This window comes from Phoxinus phoxinus (genome assembly GCF_949152265.1).
Source record: "Phoxinus phoxinus genome assembly, chromosome: 20".
NCBI lineage: Eukaryota > Metazoa > Chordata > Actinopteri > Cypriniformes > Leuciscidae > Phoxinus > Phoxinus phoxinus.
The window spans coordinates 12,634,062-12,652,249 of NC_136895.1; the positions used below are offsets into that span (position 1 = coordinate 12,634,062).

The 18,188-nt window shown below is 37.7% G+C and overlaps 2 protein-coding genes across 3 annotated transcripts; one reads left to right on the forward strand and one right to left on the reverse strand.

Moving 5' to 3' along the window:
• Positions 1-427: 427 nt before the first annotated feature.
• Positions 428-10,809, reverse strand: dzank1 (double zinc ribbon and ankyrin repeat domains 1). 2 transcript variants are annotated; one of them, XM_079592186.1, is made up of 21 exons: positions 10,718-10,809; positions 10,460-10,584; positions 10,204-10,360; positions 8,597-8,720; positions 8,433-8,496; positions 7,928-8,028; positions 7,716-7,804; positions 6,490-6,607; positions 6,282-6,395; positions 6,101-6,193; positions 5,856-5,978; positions 5,111-5,269; positions 4,806-5,028; positions 4,603-4,706; positions 4,348-4,431; positions 4,168-4,255; positions 2,306-2,391; positions 1,938-2,021; positions 1,400-1,527; positions 1,234-1,308; positions 428-1,158 (listed from the first exon to the last, which is right to left on the reverse strand). In XM_079592186.1, exons 2-21 carry the CDS (start codon positions 10,566-10,568, stop codon positions 987-989), a joined length of 2,295 nt encoding a protein of 764 aa, XP_079448312.1. In that variant the 5' UTR covers positions 10,569-10,584; positions 10,718-10,809; the 3' UTR covers positions 428-986. The 2 variants fall into 2 exon arrangements, with proteins under 2 accessions (XP_079448312.1, XP_079448313.1); XM_079592187.1 differs by having other exon boundaries at positions 432-1,158; positions 10,757-10,801.
• Positions 10,810-12,046: 1,237 nt separating this feature from the next.
• Positions 12,047-17,146, forward strand: polr3f (polymerase (RNA) III (DNA directed) polypeptide F). Its single transcript, XM_079592188.1, has 9 exons — positions 12,047-12,514; positions 13,267-13,384; positions 13,472-13,539; positions 13,731-13,798; positions 13,901-14,013; positions 14,100-14,243; positions 16,473-16,580; positions 16,666-16,857; positions 16,929-17,146. Exons 1-9 carry the CDS (start codon positions 12,459-12,461, stop codon positions 17,004-17,006), a joined length of 945 nt encoding a protein of 314 aa, XP_079448314.1. The 5' UTR covers positions 12,047-12,458; the 3' UTR covers positions 17,007-17,146.
• The last annotated feature ends 1,042 nt before the right edge of the window (positions 17,147-18,188 follow it).

The window sequence follows — 18,188 nt, forward strand, 5'->3', positions numbered from 1 at the left end:
AATTGTATGTCATAATTGGCTTAGCTTAATTAATATTTAATGAGTAATAAGTAAATAACCAGATTTTTACAGTGTGTCAGTATTGCAGAGAGCTTGCACAACAACCCTTTCCAGTACACAATAGAAATTGTTTGTGATTATTACAATTGAACAGCCCAGACATCGAGACAACTGATTGTACTTTTACTTAAAAAAAATACTTTAAAGTAAATTTAAAAGTATGTACTTATGACTTTTACTTAAGTAAGATGTTGATGTAGTAATTGTACTTTTACTTAAGTATATATTTTGCAGGGTAATTGTACTTTTACTTAAGTACTAAACTTGAGTACTTCCTCCACCACTGATTAGGCCTAGTTTTATGATCTCTGAACTTTTTGAGTAGTCTAGTTGCGTAGCTGTGGAGGGACAGGAAGCTCTCGGATTTCATTAAAAAGATCTTTATTTGTGTTCTGAAGATGAACAAAAGTTTTACAGGTTTGGAACGACATGAGGGGTGAATATTAGAATTTTTGGGTGAAAAACCCTTTAACCAACAGAAAGCTGTGTGTGCTTCATTTATCGCTACACTAATGCCAATAGACCTTTTTTGCCTGCAAAATTTAGCTAATGTGACCCCAAACTAACACCGTTGTGGTGTCGCTTGAAGAAGAGTACATGAAGAGGACAAATATTAATGCTAGAAGTTAGAACTACTGAATAATGCTTCTATTTAATCACTGTATTTCTTGTAAACAGTGACAATCAGGAAATCACACTTTTACTCAAAATGATCAAATCACATCAAATAAATTCAGAAATAAGAATTTTGCATCTATATGGTCAATGATAAATGTTTGATCCATATGGCTGTAATAACCAATAATTTGTCAATTTTGCTGGTGAGATGTGTCTTGACTTATATTGGTTCAGGTGGAAATTTTAAAAGGAGGACTTAAACAAATCTCCAAGTACTGTAATGAGGTTTGAGTGAGATGTGGATTGTCTCATGAGAACGTATCCAGTCCAGACACACTCCTGGCCTTGGTGTGGCGCTGTAGCAGACCCTGTCCCATGTGAGCTGCCATCAGAGAGACCACAGAACTGCTCCCGGCGGCCACGGCAACATCATACGCCGTCTGGCCCCGATCATTCTGCTTTCTGATACTTGCGTTACACCTATACAAGACCAAGACATTTATTTTTAAATCAAGCCTTTGTAACTTCACCACCATTTGTGTTTGTGAATCTCACCCCAGGAGTATCTCAACGCTCTTCAGACCTTCATTTCCCAGAGCTGCAGCCTCATGCAGGGCCGTGTTGTTCAACCTGCGACCAACACAGATGATACAAATAGCAGTTTAGCTCAGATTATTACTGGACATATCAAAATGAGCTTGCCGCTTGTTTTCGAACTCACGGTCCAGATGCTTTGTTAACGTCAGCTTCTCTCTGCACCAGCACAGGAATGACATCATGATGCCCGTTTAGCACTGCAGCAACCAGAGCAGGACGCCCATCACTTCCCAAACATGCTGGATCAGCACCCTGCAGAGACGCATTTAAAACACACCTTTTACAAGTGTATACAGCTACACAATTAACCCTATGAAAGCTTGATTCAATCACGAAAAAAAAGTAACTGACTTATATAACTCGCAATTCTTGACTTTTTTTCTTTTTTTCACAATTGGTAGATATAGTCTATTTGAGTTATACAGTTAGAATTGCGAGATATAAACTCGCAATTGTAAGAAAAAAAGTAAACACTTTTTGACTGTATAACTCACATACAATTGCAAGTTTACATGACTTTATTTCTCGCAATTGCAAGTTTATTTCGAGATTTCCCGATTCTTCTTGAAGTTGCCGACAAACATTGTGACCGCACCTTAAGTCATCTGAAGCTATGAATTTTGCTGATGTTTGGAGTGCTGTGATTGGCTCTTTAGCCTCACCTCATCCAATAGCTGCTGCACCACTGAGATCCGGCCCCGCCCCTCAGGCCCCACCTCCTTAAGGAGAACACTGTCTTTAGACTCCTGAGAAAGACATTAACATTCTATTATTTTTCTTATAAATGAAAAGGGTTAGTGTGTGTGTGTGTGTGTGTGTGTGTGTGTGTGTGTGTGTGTGTGTGTGAGTGTGTGTGTGAGTGTGAGTGTGAGTGTGAGTGTGAGTGTGAGTGTGAGTGTGAGTGTGAGTGTGTGTGTGAGTGTGAGTGTGTGTGTGAGTGTGAGTGTGAGTGTGAGTGTGAGTGTGAGTGTGAGTGTGAGTGTGAGTGTGAGTGTGAGTGTGAGTGTGAGTGTGAGTGTGTGATGCTGACCGACTGCTTTTCTGTAGCGTCTGAGGTCCAGATCTTTTTCTGCTTCTTTCTTTTGGCCGACAATCCTGCTGTATTAATGTTACTCTCTGTACAAACAACATATGATATATATATATATAAAAAGTCATAATTATCACTTTGATCATTTTCTATTACTGAATTAATAATACATAGATGTATTTAAAAAAGTAGCGAGAGAAACAAATGCAAATGAAAAATAAATATTATTTTAATAATTAAAATGGCATTAATAATTGAAAATATGAATAATGAAAACAATTAAGTTCTAACGTAACATTGGTCAGTCAACTGTCCTACTGGGAAAATGGCTTAATAAACATTAAAGTACTATTAAATATTACAAGGGCTAATATTTTATTATTCATGTATATTTTTCTATAGTTACATTTGAATAATAATCATATTTTTTATATTTCTCTTGCATGATTAAGTTAATAAATGGGGCCAGTCAAAGGGGCCTCACCATGAAAATGGCTTAATAAGCATACTAAATAATACAATGACTTAGTGAACATTTACACCACAATGATGTCACTTTGTCAAGAAACACTATAATACACACCTATAGACTGAACATGTAATACGCATGCGCATGACGTCACAGTTTTCACAAATTCACGTTTGTGTAGTTTACACAAACACGATATCGGTATCGCTTTAAAAAACGTGCACTTTGAAACCCGTCTGTATTTTCAGGCCCCCAAAACGCCAATGTAATTTAAAGGGTTACTGTCGTCAATTTAACCTAGGCTCTTTTTGTTAATCTACCTGAGTCAAACATTCGTGTAAAAGCATAATTAGAATGGAAACGCCACTTTTAAGATTGACCGTATTTTCGTTTTAGCTCAAAATGCCTTTTGAATGGGAGTGCATGGGACACTTCTATGATAGCATCAAAATCAAATCAAATCGCTATTTTTAAAACACTAAGAAAGCCTCGACACAACATGAAACTGTGCTTGAAGTATCACCAGGGGCTCTACACATGAACTCGAGCATTGACTACATTGTTTGTGTACACAAAGTTTACTAAAAAGAAAGGTTTTTTACGACTCACTTTATCAGTTAGTGTTTCCGGTGGCTGGCATTTTGTCAGTCAAAAGTAGTCAATCTCCGAAACGTAATGAACTGACTCCATATGAGGAAATGTCATGAACTTGTAATTCCAATGAAAAGCATGATAACTTAGACACTTAGAATTTATATGGAAACAAGCTTTAGGAGCTTTCCATCTTTACTCTCGTCATGTTACGTTGCATTCGGAGATTGACTACTTTTGACTGACAAAATTTCAGCCACTGGAAACACTAAATGATAAAGTGAGTTGTACAAACCTTTCCTTTTAGTTAACTTTGTGTACACAAACAATGTAGTCAATGCTCGAGTTCATGTGTAGAGCCCCTGGTGATACTTCCAGCACAGTTTATGTTGTGTCGAGCCTTCTTAGTGTTTTAAAAACAGTGATTTTGATGCTATCATAGAAGTGCCCCATGCACTCCCATTCAAAAGGCATTTTGAGCTAAAACGAAAATACAGTCAATCTTAAAAGTGGCGTTTCCATTCGAATTGTGCTTTTACATGAAAGTTTGGTTATAGATTAACAGAAATAGCCTAAGTTTAATTTTGGCGACAGTTACCCTTTAAATGAATGGCCAAAACACATAAACAAGATTTCTGTTTTTAGTTGAAAACTGAGTCGTGTAAACGGCCTCTTAATGACATTTGTTTGAAGCTTAGTAGGCAATAGAAAATATAATTAGTTAGTTCAGTATACCAGCAGTAGAAGTCAATGTACTGTAAAGGCCCCATCATGACAGAAAACCAATCATGTGTTTTCTTACCCGGACTGGCAGAATTCCTGCCTTCTGTCACAGCACTGAGGTTCAGACTCTCTGATGCCACAGATCGGCTCTGCTGTCCTGCAGAAGACTGGAAAAAGACAACACACACGCTGAAAAACATGCAATGCTCAAGAGACTCTCTTCAGACTCAATATACAAGCTCTCAGGAGTGTTTCTTGCCCTGGATCCCTCCGGTGAGGCACAGATGAAATTGATGCGCAGACTGACTTCATAGCTGTCCTCCTGAATGACAGCAGAGATCATCTGGAGAGCAAAAACATGTTCAGGATATGCAAATACCCACTAATGATAAGAAAAATAAAAAATACAGGAATAAAATAAAAAAGTATATAAAATTAATAACAATAACAGTAGTGCAGCAAGTGAATAAATACATTTCAGGAATAAAAAATAGATCAATTTTAGTGGTCGTACTCTGCCCAGCCGAGGTTCTCCAATCAGAGCTCTGAACTCATTATTATTCTGAGTGTAACTGCGCAGATGAGCGCAGATGTGGTCCACCTGCTTCCTCCAGAACCCTGAATTATACATACAATAAAAGCAAATACAAAAAGTCATGCATATTTATTTGTAAAACAAAAAACAAAAAAGAAGTTAGGTATCGTACAGTAGCCTACCTCGGCCTGGACTAATGGCAGTGAGGAGGGGCTTCCTGTCACTCATCTGTTCCTGTCTGCTAAGCTCCGCCTCCCTCTGTTGGCTCTGTTTTTTCAGCTCAGTGCTGGATGGGAAAAACAGACCGACTGTCTGCGTCTGTGCATCTGCACACATGCGCAAACCCACAGCGTGAGGCACGGTTGTAGATTCAGAAGCAGGAACTGCCTGCCAGGTGGCTGAGGACTATATGAGAAAGAGTGAGAGAGAGAATGATAGAACACACTGTAGGTTTTTTTATGAGCACCAAACAGTCTGTGTGCTGTACCTGATCAGCTTCCGGTGCGTCCTGCTGTCCCTGGTTTACTTGTGAGGGCGTCCTGGATGGGCCGTCCAGGAAGACACCACAGACGCCACAGTGATTAGCATACGGGTGGCTGCTAGCTCCACACTGAGAACACGTCACAGCGCTGGCTTTGTGGCCCGGCTGCATGTATCAACACAAAACCACACAGCATTTCGTTTATATAGTACAAACTTTGTTAAATATACACAATGATATTTTGATTAAAAAAATCTCCATATTATAATTTACACCAAATATCTAGTCGGTCTAAAACGTTCTGTGAGAAAACAGATTGAAAATAACATAAAGAGCCCATGAAATTACTTCATGATGCAGTTACTGTACATCCCAACGTATTTCCTATTGAAACAGGAAGTTGAGGCGGCACATATCGAAAGGCTCAAGTCGGTTCCTGATTAAAAATAATAGTAAATCCCTTTAACTGTTTTTGTAGTTTTAAGCGAGGGACACAGCAAGCCAACGGTCAGCCGTCGGGCAACGTCAGGTTGTTTTTGAGCGTCGTCCGACAACAACGCCGTTGTTTTTTTGGGGGGCGATTCGACAACTTTCCGTTGGCTAACACAACAAATCCTTGTGACCAACTTGAGCCCGTTGCGAAATCTGCATGGGAAAATCTTCCTTCAAATGTCAAAATTTTGCCGAACAATGGTAAATGTCACCGAACCTCTAAAGTCCCCATGAAATCAAAATTGAAGTTTTTTGTCACCTTTGCACCACACCAGTCGCAGAATCGAGCATCCGAGTGGTTGACTCTATTGCACTTGGTGCAGGAGACCACTCTGCCCTGTGAACTGGGTACAGGTGCAGCTCTCTGTCCACTTAAAATGGGCTGTGGAATGATAAAGCACCATTATAACCACTGCAGTGTCCTATCACAACGCTAGTAATGATTCCGCAGACTTCTGATTGGCTAAGGAGACTATGCTGATTTCTGGAAGGCGGGGCTCTTACTGTGGTTTCCTGAAGCAGCTGGGATTCACAAGTGACACAATGTGTGATGTGAGAGGGGTTTCCTGTCCCACACGAGCCACAGATTAACTTATCCTAGAATAATAGCGATACAATATACTGATTCGGTTGAATTAATCAATTTAATTGACTCAGGATTGATCCTCTACAGATAGACATGTACCTGTAGTCTCAGACTAGCCTGCGGCTGCAGTTGTTGAGCCATTGGAGACTCGCACACCACACATGTGGCGGTATTGAGAGGCACCATGGTTTTACAGTGCACGCATAGACCCATCTGTGAAAAAGCACAGCAAATACTCATATTATTGGGAAATGATTACAGATGATCTGAATATGACGGTATTGTGTAGTAACAAAGTATGTATTACCTGTCCTCCTTCAGTAGGGGGCAGTCTTTGACCAGGTATAGGGGGTACTGGTGATCCACAGTGCAGACAGAATCGGGCAAAGGGGTCTGAAGGGCGATGATTCAGGCACTTTGGACATCTTCAGAAAGATATTTGCACACACACACACACACACACACACACACACACACAATTTGAAACTGTTGAAAACAGTTGTGCTGATTCATATTTTTGTGGAAACTGTGATACACTACCATTCAAAAGTTTGGGGTGAGTACGATTTTTGGTTACTGGAACGCAATATGTTTTATGGTCCTACGCCCTCCACAGATGAGATATATACATGCATATAAATACATTTAGATCACTTAACTTAGAGATTGCTATCAGGATGTGAAGAGACTTTCAATCAGCATAACAAAAAATAATCATAATTCTGGAACAAATCACCACCCTGCCTTTAAATTGATCAAAAGGGTCAGTAATGGCATTCATATTGTTACATAAGATTTGTAAATTTGTATTTCAAATAAAATGCTGTTCGTTTTAACTTTCTATTCCTCAGAGAATCCTGAAAAAAATGTATGACAGATTGATAAAAATATGAAACATTATTAGTAATTGAGCACCTTTGATATTTTCTAATAATTGAGCAGCAAATCAGCACACTAGAATGATTTCTGTAGGATCATGTGACTCTGAAGGCTGGAGTAATGATGATGAAATTATAGCTTTGCATCACAGGAATAGTTAAATTGTAATAATATTTCACGATATACGTTTTTACTGTAACTTTTATCAAATAAATACAGCTTTTGGACACTTCAAAGAGACACTTCAGAAACAAAAAAACTTAAGCAGATGTTATTTCGAGCATGAAATTATTCAATTGTTAATATGTACTATGTACGTAACTGTGGCTAGTAAAAGTTGTGCATGTAAACCTCACTCCCCTCAAGAGGCGCACTAGCACTAGGTTACATTGGTGCCGTGACCCGGATGGGAGTACGGTTTAGGGGGTGAGTGTAACAGGGGCCAACTATAAGAGCTGTGGGTGTTAACCTCACTTCTCTGGCCACAAGAGGTGCACTAGAGACTGCAGACTTTTGCGTCCTTGTTAGTGGACCTGCATCCCATGCCGGAAACGCCGGTTCAAATCCCGCTCGAAGCAGTCCGAGTAGAAACCGAGGAGTTACATATATTATCAATTAGATAATTTCATGCTCAAAATAACATCTCTCGCTCACCTAAGGAAATCTGTCTCTCTCTGAATCCGTGATGTCTGAGTGCTTGTCAAGCTTCTTAAGGGACTTTCCACAGCATCTGCACTCTGGTTCTGGTGGGGTTGAGAATGTTGACGTTAAACAGGAAGTGTTCTGTTTCAGTTTTCTGCTTGAGATGACACTGATCATCATAGAGGTTTGTTGGAGAGTGTTTTGTGTATGTTGTAAACCTTTACTTGGTTTTCAACCGTCAGCCGTGCAGATGAACCGGGGCCGAGACGCTGTGAGAGGAACCGAGGACCTTTCAGAGCTCTTCGAGATTCACTACTGGGAATATCTGACATAAAAGAATGCAAAAAAAGGCACAAGAAAGTCAAAGGACATGTAACTGAGCATGAATTCTGAGATTAACAATTATTTTTAAATCATGGATTATAATTTTTTTTTTTTTTTACTCTCAAGCAATGTTCAGGTCTTATTTCCTCCCAGAATCAAGACAAAAGTAAATAATTTTTCACATAAAGAAAATATAGAAGCCTATGTTTAAGTTTTTTTATTTTTTATTGTTACATTGTTTTCATCTCAATTCATGACATGGCACATTAAAACTCCCTTGCCCAAAATGTGAATAATATTATTCTCATTACCGTAATGCAGGACAAAATTATTAGTATTTTTTAAATAATAACGCATAATAATTTGTGACAAATGCACAATGACTAATAAAACCAAATGATTTACCTAAAAATGTAATAGAGGAAATGCCAGCTCCACTTTCGCTCCCCTTCAAATTCTTTGATGAATCCTGTTCAAAATAAAGTTTATAATATGTTTATAATACATATTCTTAAATCCATACAATGTTATAACGGGGGGGAAAAATCCATAATAGGTTTAAAACTGACATCCTTGCCAATGATCGGTCTGCCATTCTTCAAAGAGTCATCCTCATGATCCGTAGTCTGATCCTCATCTGAAGCCGGATCTACTATGAAAACCTTGGTGACGACAGCACTCTGTCGGCCATCGCTGCGTTACATTACAAATGATCTTTATTTGGGTCAATCTGAAGTCAAATTTGTTGCTGGGTGTTTCCCCATCTGGGAATTTTTTACTTTTAGAAAATAAACTCTCTCACGCATCAAATGAGAATTCTGTGGTTTTTATTTAATTTTTCTGACCAATTCCAGCCCATTTTAAATAATGTATTTTGACAAAAATGACATTTAACACATTTTTGGAATAAAATTCAAAACTCTTTTGTCTTGCATGTCTCCATATAGAAGGAAAAATATGAGGTGGAAGGAAAAAATAATATTTCAATGCTTTTTATTCTTTCACAAAAGTTTTGTGTTCCCCCGAGAAAGTTTGTCTTTGTTGGCAGACAACAAATTTTTTTTTTTTTAAAGTTTTGCGAGCGAGCGCAAAGTTTCTCGAGGGAATGCAAAACATTTGCGAGAGAATGCCAAAGCATTGACATTTTCTTCCAATGCTTTTCCCATCACCATGTCCCTAGGGGCTTCATACTGTATAGGGACTGAGGTTAGTACAAACAATTGATGGGAAGAATTTTTTTTTTAATGCTTTTGCATTTCGGAGATAAACTTTGTGTTCACTCGCAAAACTTTTGAGATGAGGTGGAAAGAAAAACGAAATTCAGTGCTTTAGGAGAACGCAACGTTTCTCTGAGGGACGCAAATGTGTTGCAAGCGAACCAATTTTGCGACCAAATGCCAAGTTTGTTAGGGAAAAGAAAAACTTTTGCTATAGAATGCAAAGTTTCTTTAGTGAACACAATACTTTTGTGAGGTAACGCAAACGTTTTGCAAGGGAACACAACACTTTTGAAAGAGAACAAATTTTGGGAGCAAACACCAAGTTTGTCAGGGAAACAATAGTTTTGCTTGAGAATGCAATACTTTTGTGAGGTAACGCAAATGTTTTGTAAGAGAACACAAAATTTTCCGAGGGAACTTTTCTAGTGTAAGGTTTACCAGCTGGAGTGCCCTTGAGAGCCACCAGGGAAACGCAATACTTTTCTAGAATAAAGTGGTATTCTATTCTATTCTAGACGAAAGTTTCCTTTTTAGATTACGCAATATTTTTGTGAGGTAATGCAGTTTGTCAGGGGAACGCAATACTTTTGAAAGGGAACTCAACAAATATTTTCTGACCGAACGCAAAGTTTGTCGGGTTAAAGCAACACTTTTAAAAGAGAATGCACATATTTTTGCAATCGAAGGCAGTTTCTCTGGGGGACGCAATACTTTTGTGAGAGAGCTAGGTGATAATCTTAGGTGCTCTGTAGGGTTTTGGAATAAATACATTCAAGGCAAAAGTAGTAAAAATAAAGATTTAATACATTGTAGAAACATAAAAAAAAGAAGTTCCAAGAAATCTCTTCGTTTTAATAAAAAACAACCCCTGGGCTGGCCCTGGGACATAGGCTAGTACCCATAGTTGAAGAAACACCCAGCCACGTTATAAACCACACACTATAAAATGTACCCACGTGGTGACAGCCATGGCTCTCACGGACACTTTCCCCACAGGTAAGCGAATAGGTTCAGTGAACTTCATAGTGCTGTTGCCACCAGAGCCCAGTCTCTTCATCTCCTCAGGCTTACTGCCATCCAGCGTGTACAGCAGCACACTCACATCAGAGGATTCTGGGATACATGTGATGTGCCATATCAATCACGTGACGAGCATCGACAGTATATAAAGTGACGAGAAACAGCAAGCGTGTGTTAAACCCGCAGACTCACCTGATTTGATCTCTACAGGAGTGCAGGAATCAATCTCATGCTTGGCTTTACCTGGAGGAGGCATGCGAATGGGAATTATTTGAGGTGCTGCCACTGAACCTGCTGTCATGTTTGCACTCTTCAACCTGCAATATAGGGAAAATAACGTCACATACAGATGCGTTTAATTCAGTACATGCATTAAAAGGTGAAGTACATTAGGCTATAGAAAATATGAGCTAATATCCTGACTATTTTTGTGTTTTAAGTAGCTCTAACCTGTAAAAAAAATAATATGAACGTTTCGGAAATACTCGCAGTGCAACGCTGTATCCAACGACGCTGCAAAGATACACCAAACGCTGTTGAGTCGTCACGTATCCCATAGCAACTGAGTAGCCTGGTACGCATGCGCAATCCCTCCCCCACTTAAAGGGATAAAAAAATAAAAAAATCTGAGATAATGCGTTTTTGACAAAGCACATGAAATATTAGATGGTATGAAATATTAAACTTACACTGTATGATTGTCTCACTGTGTTGTTGCTTGGATTTAAACACTTCAATACAATTCAAATATTTTTTTGTAACTTGTGAACAGTCCGACTCCGTTACATATCCGTTACAGACTGTCGGATTCATATTGCATAGAAAAATGGAAACACTTGTCAAAATAATGATTTACTCCTCCTACTGACCTTCTTGAGTTATGTCTGCGAAATAACCAGTGTTTCATAATTTTGGACAGAGATTAATTCTGATCAGACAGTTTACATGCATTTCTTCAGTGTTTCATAATGTCGATATACATATATATATACTGTATGTAGTGCAAATTACTTACTCGAAAATGTTGTGGAAAAAATATATATATTTAAGCAAAACTTATACAAAAATTACCAACATTTTATTAAAATCTAATGACATCATCATGGGAACAGAGGAGTTACAAGCAGAAATGTGAGAGACTATTTACCTAAACTGTACACATGCATTATCATAAATTCTACATTAAAAAAAATACTACAAAAAAGTGTCAAAGATTTTTGTGTATTTTGTGTAAGCCAATGCTCCCCCCTACAGGCCAGTTATGCATTTCTCAGTAATGCACATGAGACGATACATTATAATACAGAACAAATTGTATATAGGCCCTATGAGATATGCCCCTCAATGGCAAAGTAAACACACTGATGCTTTGTTTTATTTTCTTTCCACAAACTCAACCTTTTTAACTGAAATGGCTGTGCAGGTTTATTTAATTATTCTAATAAAAGAAGATAAGCGTAATTAGGAATCTGCAAAAAAAAAAAAAAAAAATGCAGTGCGTAGAGGTTAGAGATGCACAAACACACAGTCCTCCAATACAGACAATATCAAATGTGAAAAAAAAATATTTATTGATAATGGTCCGTTCAGGTATAGGATAATGGTCCTATATAATATTTTAAAATCCATATCAGTATATGAGAAGTAATAAGGATTACCAAACAAACAGGAAAGAAATAAGAAACAACAACAACAAAATATTTCTATGATGATGCCGAATGTCATTGAACACATAACAACACCCGTTGTTTTATATGAAGTCTTCTCGTACTCCAGCACAGTAGGTGGCGGTATGAACCTTTTACTTGGTTCGCACTCTGCCTGTCTGTGTTGCCATGTCTTCCTTTTATTCGAGATTTTGCGCTTGTTTTGGTTATACATAATTGTAAGTCGCGTTTGTGGTATTTATCGGTATACTTCCATATTAAAGTCGGTGTTAAAGACAAAATAGAGTATTGTCACTTATTCAGAAGAAGGAAGGCGCTCATTTCTGCTAGTGTTTGAATCCCCGTTTGCACGTTTATTTGGGGCGATCTGGCAACCCTGTAAACTCTCCCCGCCTACCTCGAGACTTGATGAGTGCAGACTGACTACAGCGTTTCACTTCAACTTCAAATGGATATATGAATGTATTATTGCTATTATTGTTGGCATTTGACTTTCTCCTCAAGCAATTCCTTTCTCGTGAACAATGACAGAAGTTAAAGTCAAAAAAGAGTCAACGGATCCTGTAGATATCGAGAATCGGTGAGTTCAGTGCAGTTTTAACATGCGAGTCTTGGCCTGTAAACACAACAACGCGTGGATGGATTTTTAGAAGCAATTCAAGTTAACAGCACAACTATTTTGTAGACTTTGTGTATTGTAAGTACTTTAGTTAATGGCAAAACGAACCAAGCTTAGTTCCAGAAGATGAGCGTCGTGGTAGTAATGATATGTGAATGCTTTTAATGTTGAGAAAGTTTAAAGGGATAGTACACCCAAAAACGAAAATTCTGTCATCATTTACTCATGTTGTTCAAACCCTGTATGAGTGTCTTTCTTCTGCTGTACACAAAATAAGTTATTTTGAAGAATGTGGATAACCAAACAAACAGTTGATGGACCACACTGACTTTCATAATCTTCTCATAGTTTGGAGAAGAAGAAAAAAATACCATTGAAGTCAATGGGATCCATCAACTGTTTGATTCTTTAAAATATCTTCTTTTGTGTTCAGCTGAAGAAAGAAACTCATACAGGTTTGGAATAACTTGAGGGTGAGTAATTGATGACACGATTTTCATTTTTGGGTGAACTATCCCTTTAAGTGTTGTTGTTCGGAATGAAATGTTCAATTTTTATCTTTCTTTTTGTACTAACTGAAACAGGAAGATTTGTTTCGACCTTTTATCATAGCAAAGAGCAAAGGAATGTATTTTTTTGTCGTGCTGCGCCGATCATTTTGGAAAATCTAGTTGATATTGCTCAAGGACCTTATTATTTCCCCTCCATTAAAGGATAAAAGAGCTGTGTCAGCAGTTTCCACAAGGGATCACAGACCAGGTCATCCAGAATGACATGCCGCACGTTGAGGCGCAGCAGCGAGCGTCGGCCATCAACAGACTGCTGTCTGTGGTGAGATGTTCAACTCCAGCGGACAGTGCATGAAACATGTGTCTCTGCTCTTCATACTCATGTGTGATTCTTCATTTCTGTTCTCAGGGTCAGTTAGACTTGCTCAAGAACAGCAATGGCCTTTTATACAGGCTTAAAGATGTTCAGTCTGCAAGGTTTGTCTCTTTAAAATGCAAGCACACCATTTTAATTTGCTATATATAAGTGTGTGTGTGTATTTTATTTGTATATATATAGTGAATATGTTTGCAAATATGTGCACATACATTTAAATGTAATAAAAAAAGGCATTCAAATTTATTTAAAAATGTTATAATGTATAATTTCTGCATTTATTTTTTCACAGTAAAGTAAAAGGCTCTGATAACCAAGAAAAACTAGTTTACCAAATCATAGAGGATGCTGGGAATAAAGGTAAAATAAATGTTTTATTGATTGCGTTTAGCTTTGTTTTATTAAGCGAATGATCTTAATTGATAAAGAGTTTATTTTAATTGCTTTTTCTGTTTTCTAAAGGAATTTGGAGCAGAGACATCAGATATAAGAGTAACCTTCCACTCACAGAAATCAATAAAATCCTCAAGAATATGGAGAGTAAGAAACTCATCAAAGCGGTGAAGTCTGTTGCAGTGAGTTGATCTCCAAAACATTTAGACATTTAAAATGTTTAATTTGCCTTAGACCAACTGAAAAGTCACGGATTTCCCCCATCCAGGCCTCTAAGAAGAAGGTCTACATGCTGTACAACCTGCAGCCGGACCGATCTGTGACAGGAGGCGCCTGGTATAGCGATCAAGATTTCGAGTCCGAGTTTGTCGAGGTTCTCAACCAACAGTGCTTTAAGTTCCTGCAAAGTAAGGTTAGATTGTAATATTTCATATTCCTCTTAATCTTTGTGATCTTGATTTTTTTTTTATCATTTTGAAATCTGCTCTTTCCTCGTTAGCATAAAAAAAAAAAAAAAGTTACCAGTCAGCGCCAACATTTAATAATTTTCACAAAAATTTCATGGCCCCCAGAATATTTTTTTGTATGAATATCGGAACATACAATATATTCAAATAAATAACAGAGCCTGTGCTTTAAAAAAATTAAAATAAAATTATGTTAGCTTCATGCTTAATTTTTTTAAGCAACACTTGAATGTTGGTAAGTTTCTTTAAAGATGAACTGAACTGAAAATAATCAACGTTGATAACGTGTTGTTTATGACAGTTAAAAGTAAATTGCACAAAAAAAAATTATTATAAATATCAATATAGCTTTTTTTAAGCTACACAAAAACTGTTATAAGAACGCTGGCAATTTCGATGACGTCACTGGCATGGTAGGACCTGCGGTCCTTTATATTCGCTAGGTGCACAGAGCGAATACACAGGAAAATTAGTCATTTTAATGGCATGGGTTACGCATTTGTGCCTGAGGGACAGGCCAGTAGTATGACTAGTACACATTTACGAACTAATCAGTGGCGTAACTTTTTTTAAAAAGTGGGTGGGACAGGGGTTGTTAATACAATGCTAAATCAGATGTATGTATAATAACATGACGATGTCCAGCAATCATTCTAAATAGTACATGGGGTTTGTCGTTAAATGAGATGTAATATATGTTGTCAGTGCCGAGAACTTTCGCGTTAATAAATACACAGATCCGCCTATTTAACATGTGCCGTAATGGTCCAGTGGTAGATCTTTCGCCACGCGTGTCAGAGGTTTTGAGATCAAATCCGCAGTCCCATAGTTTTCTTTTTCTTTTTTTCTTTCATCAAAACCGAATATGTTCATCAGTGGTTGTATATCAAGCAGGGACACGTTTGTGTGCATTATGTTTTCTAATTTCACCGGAACGAATAGAGTCTCCGCGCGTCCGAGTGAAGACCGAGGTGTGTGCGCGAGCCACTGTATCCACGCCACTGATCGCAGCAGCAATGAGCACTTTGATCACTTGATTTAATATTATTATGTACCAATTAATTTAGTCTCAAAATATTGCATACAATACAAAGTTTTGTCTAAAATATGCATTAGATTGTATTTGCAATGTACATTGTCAATTATGAATGGAGCAATAGTGGTTCACGGTGTTATAAGAGGGAAATGCGGTTGGAGTGCTATAGCCTGTCATGCACTCTTATTTATTGTATCCACGCACATTATGCATTTTAGGAAATAGAAACTGCTTATATATGTCGTGTGCATTTAGAGAAAATACAAAAACAAGCTTGAGGTCCTGTGCGTTTTAGAAAATCGAGGCAGATAAATGGAAATTTTATATATTTTTAAGATGGAAATTTGATTGGATGAATTCATCCAATGGGATCGCTTGTCAAGTTAGCTGCACGCAAAGTGTTAAAACCAAAATAAATAAAGTTGGGGCAGGCAAAAAAGTTAGCTGCACGCAGGAGTTTCAGTCAACCCTCACCAGTGAACGGAGTAGCTACCATGCCAGTGACGTAGTCGAATGTTGAAATCCAATATGGCGGCGCCCGTGCAACAACAACAACATTTTCAATGTACCATTTTATCCCTTTTAACAAATTCTGCCATTTTAATAATTGTACCAATGAGAATAAATAAAATATATCTGTTATATCACCTTTACTCAAATTCCAGTTCAGTTCATCTTTAAAAAACAACAACATTTTGAACAAAAAAACGGAGAAAAAACGGCATCTGGATCTGATTCCGAATCTGATCGCATTAGCTTACATATGCGTAAGCAATGCCTTTATCGCTTGTTTCTTCTGCTTTGCCTGTGTTTTGGTCAGGAGATTCTGTACTATTTCAGAAGAGGTGTAATAGCGCCCCTTACTGTATAATAGTGAAAACATGAATTACTGGAAATTCGTGGTGAAGCCTTATGTCATAAATTGACAATTCCGTCAATGGCGGGGAAGTGTTGTATCGTCAATTACCTTTTTTTTTTAAATGGCGGTTGTAAATTATTGTAAATTGTGGACAATTCCATCAGCGTTGTGTTGTAAATGAAGGAAAAAATCTGTCTATGGCGGGAAAGCGTTGTGTCATAAATGACGGAAAATTCCATCACTGACCAGGAAAGAGTTAATAGAATTGTTTGTTTTTAGGCCGAAGCAGCGAGAGACAGTAAGCAGAGCCCCATGGTGCAAAGAAACAGCTCATTTGCCACGTCTCATGAAGTGTGGAAGTACATCTGTGAGCTCGGCATCAGCAAAGTGAGTGGGGATAATATCTCAGTACTGCAGAGTTATTAAACGTGAACTGGATAGGTTTATTACATGGTAATGTTCCTGTGCGCAGGTAGATCTGTCCATGGAGGACATCGAGACCATCCTAAACACACTGATCTTTGATGGGAAGGTAGAGATGACCATAATCGCTGCTAAAGAGGGGACGGTGGGGAGTGTCGATGGACAGATGAAGCTCTACAGGGGAGTGAATCCCATAATTCAACCCACAGGCCTGGTCAAAACACCATGTGGACTGTGTCCGGTAATGTTTATATATTTAGAATAAATAATCAAAAGTCCGAATTGGCTGTAACTTAACTCTTTGTCTTCTAGGTGTTTGATGACTGTCATGAAGGGGGCGAAATCTCTCCATCTAACTGTGTTTACATGGTCGAGTGGCTGGACTTCTGACTAGCCAAGCGGATGTCTTTGTTTTTCTCTGTGGAGAAAGTATTTATCATGCAGCGATTCGATGCAGCTGAAGATTTATTTTATTTATATCGAACATTAATGGCTTTAATGATACAAGCAGAACTACACTGAGCGACCGTTAGATATTTGGAGTCATAAAAAGACTGATGCATTTTTTTCTTTTGGTAATTGTTTTTATTCTTTTTTTCACCCATAGATATGTCTTTAAAGATATACCTCAACCATTTCAATAAATAAAGGTTTGATCATTTGTTGATTGGTAGTCTATATATTGGATTGTGTTTGTGCACCTCTATCATTTCAATGCACTGCATCCATACTTTAGCGGATTGTTAATGACACGTGTGTGTGTTTTTTTAAATAAGACAAATTCAATAAATCAGCACTGACCTTAAAAAGTTAAAAAAAAAAGACTTACATCTGCATTTATGATTTCAAAAAATTGCTAAATAAAAATATATTTACAGACAAAGCAACTGTGGAGACAACTGTTGTCATGACGGGGCATATTTTATAATTCAGCATTTTATGTCATATTACATAATTTCACATTTTAGGTCATTTAAAAAAAATCTGCCATATAATCGCATGGTTAACATGATGCTTCAAATGTTATTAAACTCCTTTCAAAAAATCGTCAAAGCTTTTATATATATATATATATATATGCTTTGACGATTGTGGTCGTTTTTTATTAGTTTTTTTTTCTTAAATGCTGGCCTTTTTCGAGTGAGTAATTTGGGCTATGATTGTATTTAGTGCATACAAAACGTAGTCACGACTCCAAGACAGAGAAGCAACTTTACCCCCGTAAAGTTGGTTATATAGTCTATTTTCAGTGTATTTTTCATGAGCTGGGAAGAGGTTCATCGGGGAGGGAAGCCGGTTTAGGGCAGTTTAAGCCCTACAGCCAACAGTTTGATGTGAAGTGGTCACTGATAGACTCACTCACTTCCACTTTCCACAGTTATAAATCTATATCTGGAGTTTAAGTCGATTCGACAGTAGATGGCGACGACTGACTGGTCTTTATGAGAGAGTCATCAATTATCCAGCAGATTCGATCAATATAAATTCATTCAGGAATGAAACAAGAGGCGGTGAGTTACCGAATCAACTATTCACTGTCTCAGAATAGAGAAATGCTTTGGCTTTGTTTGG